This window comes from Hypanus sabinus, chromosome 6, assembly GCF_030144855.1.
Source record: "Hypanus sabinus isolate sHypSab1 chromosome 6, sHypSab1.hap1, whole genome shotgun sequence".
In the NCBI taxonomy this organism is placed as follows: Eukaryota; Metazoa; Chordata; class Chondrichthyes; order Myliobatiformes; family Dasyatidae; genus Hypanus; species Hypanus sabinus.
Window position 1 is genome coordinate 102726162 of NC_082711.1, and position 16059 is coordinate 102742220.

The 16059-nt window shown below is 41.2% G+C and overlaps 1 protein-coding gene across 2 annotated transcripts in view; it reads left to right on the plus strand.

Annotated features, from left to right (window-relative positions):
- The window catches only part of sp4 (sp4 transcription factor), a 73044-nt gene that overhangs the window by 40067 nt on the left and 16918 nt on the right, over positions 1 to 16059 (plus strand). For both annotated transcript variants that reach the window (XM_059972675.1, XM_059972676.1), the window contains exon 5: positions 12897 to 13096. In XM_059972675.1, the coding sequence (XP_059828658.1) occupies positions 12897 to 13096 (200 nt within the window). The remainder of the gene's footprint in view (positions 1 to 12896; positions 13097 to 16059) is intronic.

Genomic DNA, 16059 nt, shown 5'->3' on the forward strand with positions numbered 1-16059 from the left:
CCTGGGCTAAGCCAAGTGATACAGCTGTGCTGAATCCTCAAGGGGGCAGTCTTTGCTGGGTGAAATGGAATTTGAAAGTTCAATGTTCAACATAACTTCATTATCAAAGCACTTGTATGTCACTGGAGACTATCCTGAGATTCATTTTCCTGCGGGCACTTGTAGTAACTTCAAAGAAACGCAACGATCAACGAAAAACTGCGTACAAAGATGGCTAAGCAATCAATGTGTAAAAGACAACAAATTGTGCAAATGCAAAAGGGAAAAAAAAAGATAAACATTGAAAACATGAGCTTGAGGCAAAATTGCGTCCATTGATTGTGGAATCAGCTCAGTGTTGGGGTGAGTGATTTATTGTAGTTGAAAAGCCTGATGGTTGAGGGGTAAAAATTGTTCCTGATGCTGGTGGGGTGGGACCTAAGGCTTCTGTACCTCCTTCCTGATGGCAGCAGCGAGAAAAGAGCATGGCCTCGATAGTAAGGGTCCCTGTTTTCCTGCCAGAGCACTCCTTGTCGATGTGCTCAGTGGTGCAGAAGGCTGAACTTGTGATGGACTGGGCTGTATCAATTACTTTGACTGAGCTTTTCCATTCAAGGTCATTGGTTGCATACCAGGCCATGATACCACCGGACAGGATACTCAGCACTGTACATCTATAGGATTTTGTCAGTTTTAGATGAAAGGCTGAATCTTCACAAACTTCTAAGGAAGTAGAGGAGCTGCCATGCTGCCTTTCATAATGGCAATTACGTGCTGGACCCAGGACAGGTTCATTAAAATGATAATGCTGAGGTATTGAAAGTTGCTGACCGTCTCTCTCTGATCCCCTGTTGAGGACTCGCTTGTGGGCCTCCGATTTCCTCCTATGGTGGTCAATAATTGGCTCTTTTGTTTTCCTGGTATCGAGTGGGAGTTTCTTGTTGTGGCTCCATTCTGCCATATTTTCAATCTCCCTACTACATACTGATCCTCACCATTGATTTGGCCAGCAACAGTAGTATTGTCAGCAAACTTAAATATGGCGTTGGAGTTGTATTCAGCCTTGCAAATATGAATGTAAAATGAATAGAGCAGGGGGCTAAGCATGCAGTCTTGTGGTGCTCATGTACTGTTGGAGATCGTGGAGGAGATGTTGCCCTCAATCCGAACTGACGGATCTGCAAGTGAGAAAATCGAGAATTCAGTTGCACACGGAGGTACTGAGGCTTGGGTCTTGGAGCTTCTTGATTAGTTTTGAGTGGATGATCATATTGAATTGAGAACTGCAGTCATTGTAAAGCATCCTGATGTATGCATCTTCACTGCCCAGGTGTTCCAGGGTTGAGTGAAGAGCCAATGAAATGGCATCTGCATGAAGAGTCATGTGTGTTATCATAGTCAAGTTTATTAATACTGACATATGCAGGGATGGCAGGGTGGCGTAATGGTTAGCACAGTGCTTTACAGTACCAGTGGCCTGGTTCAATTCCTGCCACTACTTGTCAGGAGTTTGTATGTTCTCCCAGTGACTGCATGGGTTCCCTCTGGGTGCTCCGGTTTCCACCCACAGTCCAAAGACGTACCAGCTGGCAGTTAAATTGGTCATTACAAATTGCCCCGTGATTGGGCTGTGGTTAAATTGGTGGTTGCTGGGTGGCACAGCTGGAAGGACTTGTTTCATGCTGTATCTCAATAAATTGGGAAAAAAACATGGAATTTGTTTTGCAGTAGCAGTACAGTGCAGCAAAATTGGAAATATTTTTTGGAAGTGCAAAAAGAGAACAATATAGTGAGGTTGTATTCATAGGTTCATTGACTGCTCAGAAATCCGATGGCAGAGGAAAAGAACCTTTTTCTAAAAGCCTGTGTAAGTGTCTTCAGGCTCCTTTACCACCTCCCTGCTGGTAGTAATGAGAAGAGGGCATGTCCTGGGTGGTGAGAGACCTTAATGATGGATGCCGCCTTGGGGTACTGCCTTTTGAAGGGGTCTTCGATGGTGGGAATGCAGGAGCTGGCTGAGTCAACAAACCTCTGCAGCATTTTTCAATCCTGTGCTTTGGAGCCTCCATAACAGTTTGTGATGCAATCTGTTAAAATGTTCTTCACGGTACTTCTATAGAAATTTATTTGAGTCTTTGATGATGTAATAAAATCTCCTCAAACTCTGAAAGAAGTGTAAGTATTTTTTTCATCAATATGTCGGGCTCAGGATGGACCCTCTGAGATTTTCACATCAAGGAATATGAATCTGCTTACTCCTCCTGATGCTGAACCCAACTGAGTGTCTTTCTGGCATCCATTTCCTGAAGTCCACAACCAATCACTTACCGCTGTTGAGTGAACTGTTGGTGTTGCAACATCACTCAACTAGCTGACCTACCTCACTCCTGTACGCCACATCATTACCATCTGAGGTTCTCCCAAATGCAGTTCTTTCATTGGCAAAGTTATACATGACATTTGAACTGAGCCTGATCACAGTCATGAGCATAGAGAAAGTAAATCAGTGGTAAATGTGCATCCTTGTGGTGTGTCTGTGTAGATTGCCAGCAAGGAGGAAATGTTATTTCCAATCAGGTGATGACTTTCCCATGAGGAAGTTGTTGGACCTGGCTCTTAATAAAACAATCGTGAAGAAACAACTTTTATGCCTCTTTCCTGACTTCTAAAATAACCTTGGATTAACACCAGAATCCAAGTGGCGTAGCTGACAAACATGATTTAGAACTTGCAACAATTGAAGACAAACTTGGAATTTTCAGTGCCTAAACAAAAGGGGTAAGAACTTCCTTTTGCCTGAGGAAAACTTCTGGCTTCCGCATCATTGGACGGGAGTTAGGAGTGAGGGACCGTCCTGTTGCTATTTTTAAAAACAGATCTGTAAAAAAGTTACACAACCTGGTAGAGTCATGGGAGAGTGTGGATTAAATATGCAAGCTGGTAGTGCCTAAAAATCAAGTCAGTACAAGCAGTTGAACATGTAATTGATTTACCTGTTTACTTGTTATTATTTTTATTTTAATTTAATGTTATTTTTTCCTCTCTGCTAGATTATGTATTGCACTGAACTGCTGCTGCTAAGTTAACGAATTTCATATCACATGCCGGTGATAATAAGCGTGATTCTGATAAAAAGATAATCAATTCAAGTGAGCCAGTGGAGTGTGTGAGAAAACTTAAGTATGTGCAAGCTAGCAGAGTATGGTAGGGGGTGGAAGTAATTAAATTTGGGGTGCAAGAGAAACTATTAAAATTTCAGCTGCAAACATTTAGTGTTTCAACATTGCGGTCAAAATAATTAAAAATGCATATGAATTATGATCAAATCAAAACAATCGCCAAAGCTCTTATCTAAATGAAACATTTCAGTTTGGTAAAATTGTTGAAAATGTTCTGACAAAATATACAGGTTTCCCTGCAATCCGAAGGTAGAGCGTTCCTTTGAAACAGTTTGTAATCTGAAATGTCATAAAGCGAAGAAGCAATTACCATTAATTTATATGGGAAAAACTTCTGAGCGTTCCCAGACCCAAAAAATAACCTCCTAAATCAAAGCAAATAAGACACAAAACCTAAAATAACACTAACATATAGTGAAGGCAGGAATGATATGATAAATTTACACCCTATATAAAGTAGAAGTATTGTAGGTATGGTGTAGTTTCACTTATCAAACTCGGGAAGGCAGCAAGCTAAAATCAATTCGGAGAAAAAAAATCGGCACGTACACGCATGCGCAAACAACTGCCCGCACAAGGCTTCACAGTCATTGTAGTCTTTCTCAGGGTAAACACAAATAAAGCAGGTGTCTTTTTTTCGTAAAAATGAAAAGCCTCTGGTTAGCGAAAACAGGTACGTCTTTCGTAACAGCGAGTTGTCATAAATCGAACGTTCGAAAAGCGGGGGCCACCTGTACCTACAATATTGAATCTGATGAAGTGTCTCCTGAATGATATTTTGAAAGTATGGGCACGTCCAGGAAATGACTGCTGCTGGTTTAGAGAAAAGACTGCGTGGTCAGTTTGATCAAATGTGTGAGTGATTAGAACAGTTAATGGGACAAGTAAAATCTTTTACTATTCAAAAGAAAGTGCAAAACTTGTGATGAACTACAAAAACCGTATGATAGAGGCAGTAAAAAGCCTAAAGAGCAAATATTTGCATTAACTGAACAAGTGAAACATGGTAAAATCAGTGTGCGTTGCATAAAGCTTCAAAACAAACAAACAAACAAACAAGAAAGCACAACTGTGACATCAAGTGGGCAGTCCTGCTAGTAATGCTTCATGACATTACTACCGGTAGTCCGCCCTGGGAAAGACCTGTTTCTGAAGCTCCGCCCAAGGAATTGCAGTCCACATCAAGCAATCACTTTATACAGTGCCACCATCAGAACTCTAGAGAATTACAGCCTACGTCAGCCCGACTCCGGAGAACTACGGCGTCCAGAGACTGCGCCACCATCTGAACTCTGAGGAACTACAGGGTGGACATGACATGGACTCTACAGCGGCATCTAGTGACTCGCATGAGGATGACAGTGATGAAACAATAAAATTGACAGCTGTGTCACAGCCTGCTCCAATAAAGACCAGGGGAGTGAAGAGACACAGGACTGAAGATGAAACTATTGTTAATCAATATATTGACAAGCTAGTGGCAGATCTATCAACTATTGCTTAACCACTCAACAATCTGCTAAAGGACAGTGAGTGCTTGGACAATCCTGTGACGACAAGTACTACGTTGGCCAAACAAGGAAGAAAACTAGACCAGGCTACATGAGTATCAGCTTGTGTGCAGATGGCATAACCTACTCTCGCTAGTGTCAGCTCATAAAGACGAAGAAGGACACCATTTTAACTGGACAGCAGCCAGGATCTTGACTCAAACAAGAACAGGAATTTCTCAAAGCAGGGTTCTCAATAGAAGGATCCATTAACAAACACATTGACATAGATCCAGTATGTGAACTGTTATGGAGAAAAGAGAAACAACATCAACAACCAACGAATCGCCAATAATCTTGGGATCTAGACAGCGAAGCAGACACTTTCAACAGACTTCCCTTGAAGCTAGCCAATCAGAATTGCTAAGCTGTTCAGTGTTTTGAATCAGCCAACCAGATCGCGGCCTTTACTCAATATCCATTCAGATCCCGGATGCATATATAAGCCGGCGTTCTGAGGAGACGATGCCCTCAATTGTGCACTGATGATGGCTTCTCAATTGGAACTGCAAACATCTTGCCAAGCTTGGCGATCAGCCAAACTTCCAAATAGCCAACCCGAACTACTAATATTCCACAATATTTCGAATAAACATAGGCTCTTTCTAATCACTGTCTGCTTATTTTCCATTACCACATTCTCAGCCATCATTATTATTATCATCATCATCATCATCGCCTTCTCTGTCTCTTGATAGAGCACATACCTCACATTTTAGTCTTCTTGAGAGGATACACAGGACTTGTAGCCTGGCTGCTGACAATGGTAGCAAATAAAATTCTTAGTGAGTACCAAAGGTTTTTACCCCTCACTTCTCCCACCCCCATTCTGTACAGTTTCCTGAGGGTCCCTTGGAGCATCAGAGCCTCTGTTGCTTCTGAATGATGGCGCATCCTTGCGGGCATTGAAGTACTGCAGTGCCAGCCAGAAGACAGTGTGTCCATCTGCTGGCTCATGCTCTCAGACCCATGTTCTGGTGTCTGGAGGATGAACCCACAGCAGCTGCTCCAGAATAGTGGCCTCACCAGTTTTCTCCTTGGACTTCTGCTCTGGTCAAATCCATCGGCAGTAGAGACCCCTCAGGTGATGACGTGTCCCATTGGGTGACCACCCCGGTGGGAGAGTACTGGAATGGAAGTGTTGGCAATAGGTTTCTGCTGAGATATCAAATTTAGCCAGCACTGTCTCCTTCAGGTCAGGATAGTTGTTGGGACCTCTTTTCATCCATTGCAGTATAGGCTTCGAGAGCTGTACGTGTCAGTAGTGGCACTAGCTGACAGGCCTACTTCTCTGGCCATTGTCATATCCAGGCCATCCTCTTGAACCCTAGTTCACAATATTGTCACCTTGCTGCTAGGAAGGCATTTTGGGACTCTTCCCCAGCTTTGGAATTCATTCCAAGAAGTATCATCTCTCCCCTGCTGGGCAGGCAAAAAAAATATCTGAACAGATTTCCCAGGGAGGGTTCGGAGGTGGTGCCTTCTGTTTCTGGCCTGAGTTTGTCTGTTGGTCGAAGTTCTTCCTCCTGTGGGATCGCTGTTCCCCAGGCATTAGTCCATATTTTAGCCTCAGTGATTTCCAGACTTGGGTCCACAACCCCATTCTTCTCTGGGTCGAACACACCACTTTGCAACTCGCCATCCCACTGCTGCCACTATAAGTATTAGATACGTATATGTGTGTGTGTGTATATGTGCAAGTACATATTATACATACGTATTACATACATGAGTAATGACTGGCACTTAGTGCAAGCCTGTTTATTAGATGCATCAAAAATCAAGCTTTATATTCGTGGGTTCAATGTTCATTTAGGAATCTGATGGAAGAGGGGAAGAAGCTGTTCCTGAAATGCTGAGTGTGTGCCTTCAGGCTTCTGTACCTCATTCCTGACTTGTCACAATGAGAAGAGGGCATGTCCTGGGTAATGGGGGGCCTTAATAATGCATGCCACCTTTCTGAGGCACCGGTCTGTGGCTAGGACCCAAGATGGAGCTGACTAATTTTACAACTTCTGTAGCTTCTTTCATCCTATGCAGCAACGCCCCCCCCCCCCCACCATACCAGACAGTGATGCAGCCTGTCAGAATGCTCTCCACAGTACATTATAGAAGTTTTCAAGTGTTTTGGGTGACAAACCAAATATCTTCAAATTGCTAATGAAATATAGCCACTGTATTGCCTTCTTTATCGCCGCATCAATGTGTTGAGACCAGGTTAAATCCTTGGAGATCATGACTTTCAGGAACTTTAAACTGCTGACTCTCTCCACTTCTGCTCCCTCTATAAGGATGGTTCATATTTCCTCATCTTGCTCTTCCTGAAGTCCACAATCAGCTTTCTTGTCTTACTGACAGTGTGCCAGGTTGTTGCCTCAACAGCACTCAACTAACTAATATATCTTGCTCCTGTATGTCCTCTTGTCTCCATCTGAGTTTCTACCAACAATGGTTATATCATCAGCAAATTTATAGATCATTTGAGCTATGCCTAGCCCCACAGCCAAGGGTATACAGAGAGTACAGCAGTGGGCTAAGCACACATCCCTGAGGTGCACCAGTGTTGATCATCAGTGAGGAGAAGATACTATCACTAATCCAGACAGTTTGTGGACTTCTGGTTAGGGAGTTGCAATCATTATAAACTAAATGGAGATATGTACATTAAATACAGTATATTACTAAAGGAATGGAATATTCTGCCGTTTATGGCAGGAAAGGGACCATAAAGCCAACCCAAGAGCATCAGCTCGGTTCAGGACCCATTATGAGAATATAATAGGGAAGTCATTGAAGTGCAGATACTCAGTGTAACGACAGCAGAGTAACAAGGGTGAGTGGGTGAGTGCGTGTGGAGTGCTCTCCGTCACAGTGTTCCTGCCCCACCTGGTTCATTCCTACACTTACAAGTGGAACTACATTTCTTTACCAAGTTGTCAAGGATGCTTAGATGTACTGGTAGTAATAGACATGTTTTCAAGATGGGAGGAAGTTATTCCAGCAAGTAAAGTTGCTGCCACACCCACAGCTTAAACTCTGATCAGGGACTATGTTTCTAGGTGGGGGATTGTCGTGTCATATTGACCCTGACCAAAGAATACATTTCACTGGGAGTGCTTGTCAGGGATTACGTCCACTGATGAACATTGAATGGTCTTTTAATTGTCCACGTCATCCAGAATCATCAGGATAAGTCGAATGAATGAATGGAATCCTCAGACAACAACAAACATCATGAGGAAGGCCTACTGCAGTTTACGCCCCCTTCCTATGGTCTCTCATAGCATCAGAGTAACCCCAGACTAAGTCTGTTCGAAGTGGTAATCACTGTGAGGTGGATGGGAGAGTCCTTTTCAAGTGCTGTTAATTACCAAATCGGTGATGAAGGCAGAAGGTAAAAGTAAGTGGATATGGGCCGGCCACTGTGAGCGAACTAAAGTGGTATCTGGCAAGGGCAGTAAGTGCTAGAAACCTTTGACCTAGTGCCTACATTGCTGGGCTACAGTGAGCAAATCACTAATCAGACAGAAGACTTCAATCAAGTCGTCGTCATGATGTTCATTCTAATACTCTTGGTTGTTACATTTTTGCCAATTTTCCCATCAACTATGACCTACTGGAATAGTACCGCCTGAACACAAGCAAAAGGTAGCTGCGATGACTGTTATTGTATACTTGCGAATATTACATGAAATTGTTGATGCTGTTAATGACTCCAGCTGTTGGGTATGTCAATATATACCGCACACTTCAAAATACAGGTAGCCCCCGACTTACGAACAACTCGTACTTAAGAACCAAGGAAGGAGAACGCCGTCCGCCATTTTAAGTTGATCTCGAGCCATCTGCCATTTTAAGTCATTGCCGTTCACACTGTGTTGAGTGTGTAACTTAGTATTTGGCTTAGTATTTTACTTAGGAGGATTCACCCTGACCCCGCACCCCCTGTTCTGGTCGGCTGGTGGCGCAGTGAGATCAGTGCCGGCTCAAGAACGGAGGTTCCTGAGTTCGATCCACTGACAGACCGCTCCCGTGCCGGGTTGATGTCGATCCAATGACTCCCGTACCATTCCTGCTGGGTTTATGTCAAGCTCACAACTCGACCTCATAACAAAAGAACACTGCCACCTCCAGTTTAAATTCTCACGCAGAATATTGTGGAGGATCAAATACGCAAACCGAGCATAGCCCCCACTTGCCCCGTTTAACCTGTCTCAGTGCAGTGGATTTTCAAACCCGGGGAATTCAATGCAGTGTTCCTTAGGACCCAGCGGACCTCGGGAGCCAGTGGAAGTCGGGACCTGCTGCCCGACATGTTTTTGTTCTGTTGATGGGAAGTGATCGCAAATTAAAAATAAAGTGGAAATAATAAAGCGTTTGGAAAAAGGTGAAACGCCATCGCTCAATGCAAAAGCTTTAGGCTACAGTTGGTCAACGATCAGAACAATTTTAAAGGATAAAGTGAGAATGTGAAAGGCCCTGCCCGGATGAAAGCTACAATTATTACTAAGCAACGCAGTGGTTTAATTATTGGAATACATATGTTTCTTAAGTGTTTTTTATGCATAGAAAGATAAAATGTATACTAAGACAAACGTTTGACTAACTGACGCTAAATAATACCAGATGTACTTGTTCCGACTTACATACAAATCTAACTTGAAGATGGACTCAGGAACAGGACTGGTTCGTAACCCGGGGACTGCCTGTATTCACCTATCCTAGGCATTCCTGCTGATCCAGAACAAAATACATCCTCTTTATTAAACACTCCAACAATGGTGATGTTGACATTATTCCTATGATTCATTATTCTCAAGGAAGACACAAATATCCAATGATCATGCCCCTGCACATATTGTCTTAAACTGGATAGTTTATGTAAATATCACCATAATTTATAAATTGTCATATTTGACCTATTCATGTCTTGTCCTGGGATATATCTACATCTAATGTCCATGACAAAGCTTACATGTGTTCACTATAAAAGCTACCTTTTGTTTGTGTTCAGAAGGTACTACTCCAGTAGGGCATAGTTCATTCAATTACTCTCTAGGTTGTCCTAAACGGGATAATGACTCTAGAATTGCCATTGACAAACCGAAAAATATTACCCTTCAATAAGGCTCTTGTCAAGTACAGTCGACCCTCCTTATCCGCAAATTCCGCATGCGAGAATTCAACCAACCGCAAATCGTGAAAACCTGGAAGTGCTCTTCCAGCATTTGTTGTTTGAGCATGTACAGACTTTCTTTTCTTGTCATTATTCACTAAACAATGCAGTATAACAACTATTTTACGTAGCATTTACATTGCATTAGGTGTTATAAGTAATCTGGAAATGATTTAAAATATACGGGAGGATGTACATGGGTTATCGTGGATCAGGATCGAAAAAAATCGGAAGTTCTCTTACTAAGTAACTCGGAACAAGTACATCTGGTATTATTTAGCGTCAGTCAGACGTTTGTCTTAGTATACATTTTACCTTTCTATGCATAAAAAACACTTAAGAAACGTATGTATTCCAATAATTAAACCACTGCGTTGCTTAGTAATAATTGTAGCTTTCATCTGGGCAGGGCCTTTCTCACTTTATCCTTTAAAATTGTTCTGATCGTTGACCAACTGTAGCCTAAAGCTTTTGCATTGAGCGATGGCGTTTCACCTTTTTCCAAACGCTTTATTATTTCCACTTTATTTTAATCATGATCGTGATTATTTTTGTGAACAGGAACACTGCGGATTCAGAGCCCCGCCGCCCAGTCCTAATGTCCACCACACGGAGACAGGTTAATTAAGGTCTGGGGTTCCACTGGGTCCTAAGGTCCACCGTATTGAGACAGGTTGAATAAGGGACTTGAGCATCCGTGTTTTTTGGTATCTGCGAGGGGTCCCGGAACCAATCCCTCGCGGATAAGGAGCGCCGACTGTAATAAGGAATGGTGTAAGTTCATGGAACAATATGTATTTTATTGTTACTGGAGGGACATTGTTTCATTTGGTTGTTTATACAGTACTGCTATCTATATGTGCCTAGGACGTTTCCACAGTACAGTCAGATGACAGTGAACCTGAACATGAACTTGATCTGTAGAACTTTATTTAGCTTCTCCATGTAATTAGCTAGGATCTTCTTACTTACCTGCGCACACCTTACCTTTGCCTCCCAAGCCTAGAAGTAAACGAGACATTTCAGATAATTTTTCATCAATTTTATTCCCATTCTATGGTGTTACAGGGAGTATGAGAGATTTGAACTGTTGCTGCAGGCTTAGTACAGTACTGCTGAAACCTTGGGAAAAGTAACAACAGAAATGGTCGCTGTGTGTAAGATGGTCTTTGAAAATTGTGTGGCATCGGATATTTGCTCAACAGTTAAGAGAGCGTGCAGTTGTAAGCAAGGAGTGTTGTACTTGACGAGTCTGAAGATATAACTAATTTAGCTGATCATATTTATAAAGAAGCAGCTGAGGCACATCAAGCTGATGGTTGGGATTTCTTTGATTGGATTCAGAAGCTGGAGTTACTCAGCATTGCAAGTCTTATTATTCATACCAATATGCGTTAGCATAACTTGCACATTTCTGTACTTGTTTAAAGGCTATCGTTAACAGAATAGTTCAAACTTTCACAAGTATGCATACTAATCGGCCTAACCACGACATGATCTATTGAATAGTTTGAAGAATATATACCCTTTGATATTTCATAATTTAATTAGTGTTTTGATTATTTTATACATAAGTAGATAGCACATGTTTTCCTGCCTCTGAATTTTCAGATGTAATGATTCTAAACATATGATTTTGAATCAAAGGGGGAATTATTGGATCCGAATGTTTAATTCTTAGATTATTCTTTGCTTTGCAATGTAACAATTAATTATTTGCTTGTGCTTTATATAATTATAAGTAAGTAACTGCTTACTATATTTCTGAATGTTATAGTATGCACATAACAGTTTATGTTTAATTAACAGGCTTTGAATCTTGTTGATTAGTACTGATTGGATGATGGTGTTGAACGCTGATTTGTAATCAATCAATCAGCCACAGCCTGACATAGATATTGTTGTTGTCCAGGTGGCCCAAGGCCAAGTGAGAACCAGCAAGTTTGCATCTGCTGTCGACGTGTTCTGGCAGTAGGTGAATTGCAGCAGGTCCAGGTGCTTGCTCTAACCATAACCAATCTCCCAAAGGACTCTTCATTGCAGTAGATGGAAATGCTACTGGGGAATAGTCGTTAGAGCAGCTCACTCTACTTTTCTTGGGCAGTGGAATGATTGATGCTCTTTTGAAGCAACATGGAAACCTCCCACAGAAGCAGTGCAGGGTTTGAAGATGTCCTTGACCGCTCCAGCCAGTTGGTTGGCATTGGTTTTCAGTGACCTGCCAGGTACTCTGTTGGGGCCTGACACCTTGGCGAGGGTTCACCCTCCTGATGGATGTTCTGACATTGGCGTCTGAGACAGATACTGTCAGGTCGCCAGCTGCTGCAGAGATTCACGCGGGTGCAGTTTTAATCTTCGTTTCAAAGAATACATAAAAGGTGTTATTTCTTTATACCTGAGTGAACCAAGTCTCTAACTAGGTTATCAGGAATTGAAGCCAAAATTGCAAGGAGTACAAGAGGCAGCACTTGAAGAGAATCCTTCAAATTTTAAAATTTCTGTCCACTTTCCAGCTGAGAGTATCACAATTATGAAGGGATCTAACTTAAAAGGAAATGGATAGAAGAATAACTGGTTATGTCAAATTAACTTACAAGTGAAACATGATCACCCTTTATGAATTCACCCTTTTTACCTCTAATTATCCCTGCTGTATTTACACTATCTACTAATAAAGTTTATTGCCATCAAAATAAGGAAGGTGGATGCCATCTGGGAAAAGCCAACTCAAAGTTATCATTCCAATGTATCTGGGACCCTTCCAAACAAGCAGCTGAGTTCATATAACTGGTATCCTAACAGATTTATGACCAATAGGCCATTTTTGGCTTTGCTCAAAGTAAATTTATTATCAAAGTATGTATATGTCACTATATACTTGAAATTCATTTTCTTGCAGTCATATACAGCAGAACTATACAGTATATTAAGTAACTAGTTTACAAAAAAATTTGGCTGATTTAATTTTTTTTTGCTCTTAGATCTTCATTCTGTAACTTATCTTTTGAATAGGACCTCTACTGAGCCAGGGAAGAAGAAACAGCACATCTGCCACATGGAAGGCTGTGGAAAAGTTTATGGTAAAACATCCCATTTACGGGCACACCTTCGCTGGCACACCGGTGAACGGCCATTTGTGTGTAATTGGCTCTTCTGCGGAAAGCGTTTTACACGGAGCGATGAATTACAGAGGCATAGAAGGACTCACACAGGTTAGCAATGTACAATGCTGGATTTTTTTAAAAAAACATCTTCAACAAATAAGATATTTATAAGTAAACAGTGTGGCAAGATGAGACCAACTGGTCATCATACTTTCCACTCTGGGGGAGACTGCAACTATATTTCTAAAGTCTTGATTTCATCAGTGCTTTTTCCAAATTAGTCCTAAGGACATGTCATTTAAGCATTAAGAACTGGAAAAATATCTGAGTCCAAAAGAAACAAAAATGTAAAATTCTGAAGATGGCTCAGTCCAAACACCATTTTGGAATTTTAGTTGTGGCTGCTGCTGCTGATAGTTTCTGTTGATGACATCCTTATGGAAGCCCAGGTGTTGTGTAAGATATTCCTCACTGTAGTTCTCATGGGAAAATTACTGCAACTCTAAGCCTTCCTAACTTATCCAATGACAGTCTTGTCTAGAAGCCTTGAAATTGGCAGAAGATCTTAAGAAGTTGACATTACCAGTCCTTGGCGACTTGTAAAAGTTAAAAGGTATGAATTGCGGATGTGTGTGGAATCACAGCAATAGAGGATCTTGAGGTAGAAGGAAGGAATTGGGTAAATGTTGATCTCTTACTAAGTACTGCTGCTGGGCTAGCAGCTCTGGTGTCAAATCACAGTCTGTCTCATCTGGCAGTGGTTCAATTCTTACATACGAATACTTTCACCAATCTGGATTCCAGTACACTGAAAGCCACAAATGTGTGCACAGGACCCAACAGCATGATCCCCAAATGGATAGGTGGTTCTGAATTCAATTTTCATGCTGCATTAACTGACAGCTGAAGTTAGTTCAAAGTACTGCAGTACATAACTTCAAGTGTTTTCTTTAAATGAATCTTGTTCTAAGTGTATGTTATCCAGGTTAATGTAGCTTACTAATCTTGATCATGTTGTTTAAATTCATTTATTATTAAATATAATGTAAAGAAAGCAATAGAGTTTTTAAGGTTTTTTTCTCAAGAAAATTATTACATCCAAGAATGAGTTTCTGATCAAGTTTTGAGTCAACTGGATTGTGATTCCATTTTTATTTAAGTGAGATTGGTTGAAAACCAAAGCTATTTGGGGATTTAGAGATTTAGATCTGTGACTGAAATCAAATAAATAGCCATTTTTTTGTGGTTTCAGGTATAATAAAATGTAGAATAGTTGCCATCTTGTGAGCATTGCAATGGTTTCAGCATTTATTAATGAAATTGCTCTGTGGCTTCATGTTAAATAACACAACCATCATTATGATAGATCGTCTTTAGTGATAGTGTAAGTACACTTAATGTTGCCCCAAGAGCTTTCCAAAGGGAATTAATGGGGTTGAGACATTCTAGGCCAAACCTTGTAAACTGTGGCCAGATGTACCAAACAGAATCCAAAGTATGATTCATTCTAAACTTGTCTTGGCGCTGTATACAATCACTGAAGTTCAATATTTACATCTTGTGCTCCAGCGATGGTATCCGTGTTGAGAAAAGAATGACGTGGTCTAGTCCTGACAGAGTTCCAAAGCATTACAATGGGGAATTGTTCAGATCCTGACCTGGATGTGAAACCCTGTAGATTTCAATGTTGCTTCTTGGCCTGCTGATTAAGAGACAAAGGGGAAGGTACTTTTTTTTTATTTTAAACAGTATTTTTCCTTGAAAGTATATTTATAGCTTGATTAATAATCCAGAGACCAATGCTGGTGATTCAAAGACCTAGGTTTAAATCCCAGCATGGCATCTGTGGAATTTAAATTAGGTTGTTAGTCTGGAATTTGCAGCCATTAGTTTTAATAATAATCTCAGAAGCTATAAACTATATAGTTTTTTAATTCATCATGTTCACTATTTCGGAGAGGAAACCTGTCATCTTAGCAATTTCGTTTTGTGTGAATCCGAATCCACTTGTGTTTGACTTTTAACATGTTTTTATACATGCGTATGTGTATTTATTTGTTTATTAATTATGACCATAAACCAGATATAGTCATTCCACATAGAAACAGTCCCTTCATCCCGACTGGGCCATGCTAAAGAAGGTTCCTATCGAAACTAGTTTGGTCAACGTCCCTCTGAACCTTTCCTAGCCATGTACCTGCCTAAGTGTTTTTATTTAATGTTTTTACTGTATGTCCTCTCCTGGCAACTCATTCCATATACTGACCACTGTCTGGGTCGAGAAAGTACAACCAGGTTCCCATTAAATCTCTGTCTCTACTTAAACTCATGCTATTGCCAACCCGGGGGGAGAAAAAAACTCATGACTTTATACATCTCTAAACAAAAATCACCCCTCTTTTTCCTATACTCCAGTGAATAAAGTTTCAACCTGCTTGATCTTGCTGTATGAGAGGTAGCTGAAGAGACTCTGGAGGCATTAGTAATGATCTTTCAAGAGTCAATTGATTCTGGCATAGTACGGCAGAATGGAAAATTGCAAATGTCATTCCACTCTTCAAGAAGGGAGGGAAGCAGAAAAAACGGGAATTATAGGCCAGTTAGCGTGACCTCAGTGGTTGGGAAGATGTTGAAGTTGATTGCTAAAGATGTGGTTTTGGGGTATTTGGAGGCACATGATAAAATAGGCCAAAGTCAGCATGCTTCCCTTAAGGGAAAATGTTGGAATTCTTTGAGGAGATAACAAGCAGGGTAGACAAAGGCAAATTGGTGGATGTTACGTACTTGGATTGACAGAAGGCCTTTGGCAAGGTGCCACATGAGACTGCTTAATGAAATAAGAGCCGATGGAAAGATTTTCACATAGACAGAGCATTGGCTGATTGGCAGGAAGCAAAGAGCAGGAATAAAGGGAGCCTTTTCTGAGTAGCTACCAATGGCTAATGGTGTTCTGCAGGAGTTGGTGCTGGGAACTGCTTTTTATAGTGTATGTCAGTGATTTAGATGATGGAATTGTTGGCTTTGTGGCCAAGTTTGCAGATGATACAAAGACAGGTAGAGGGGCAAGTAGT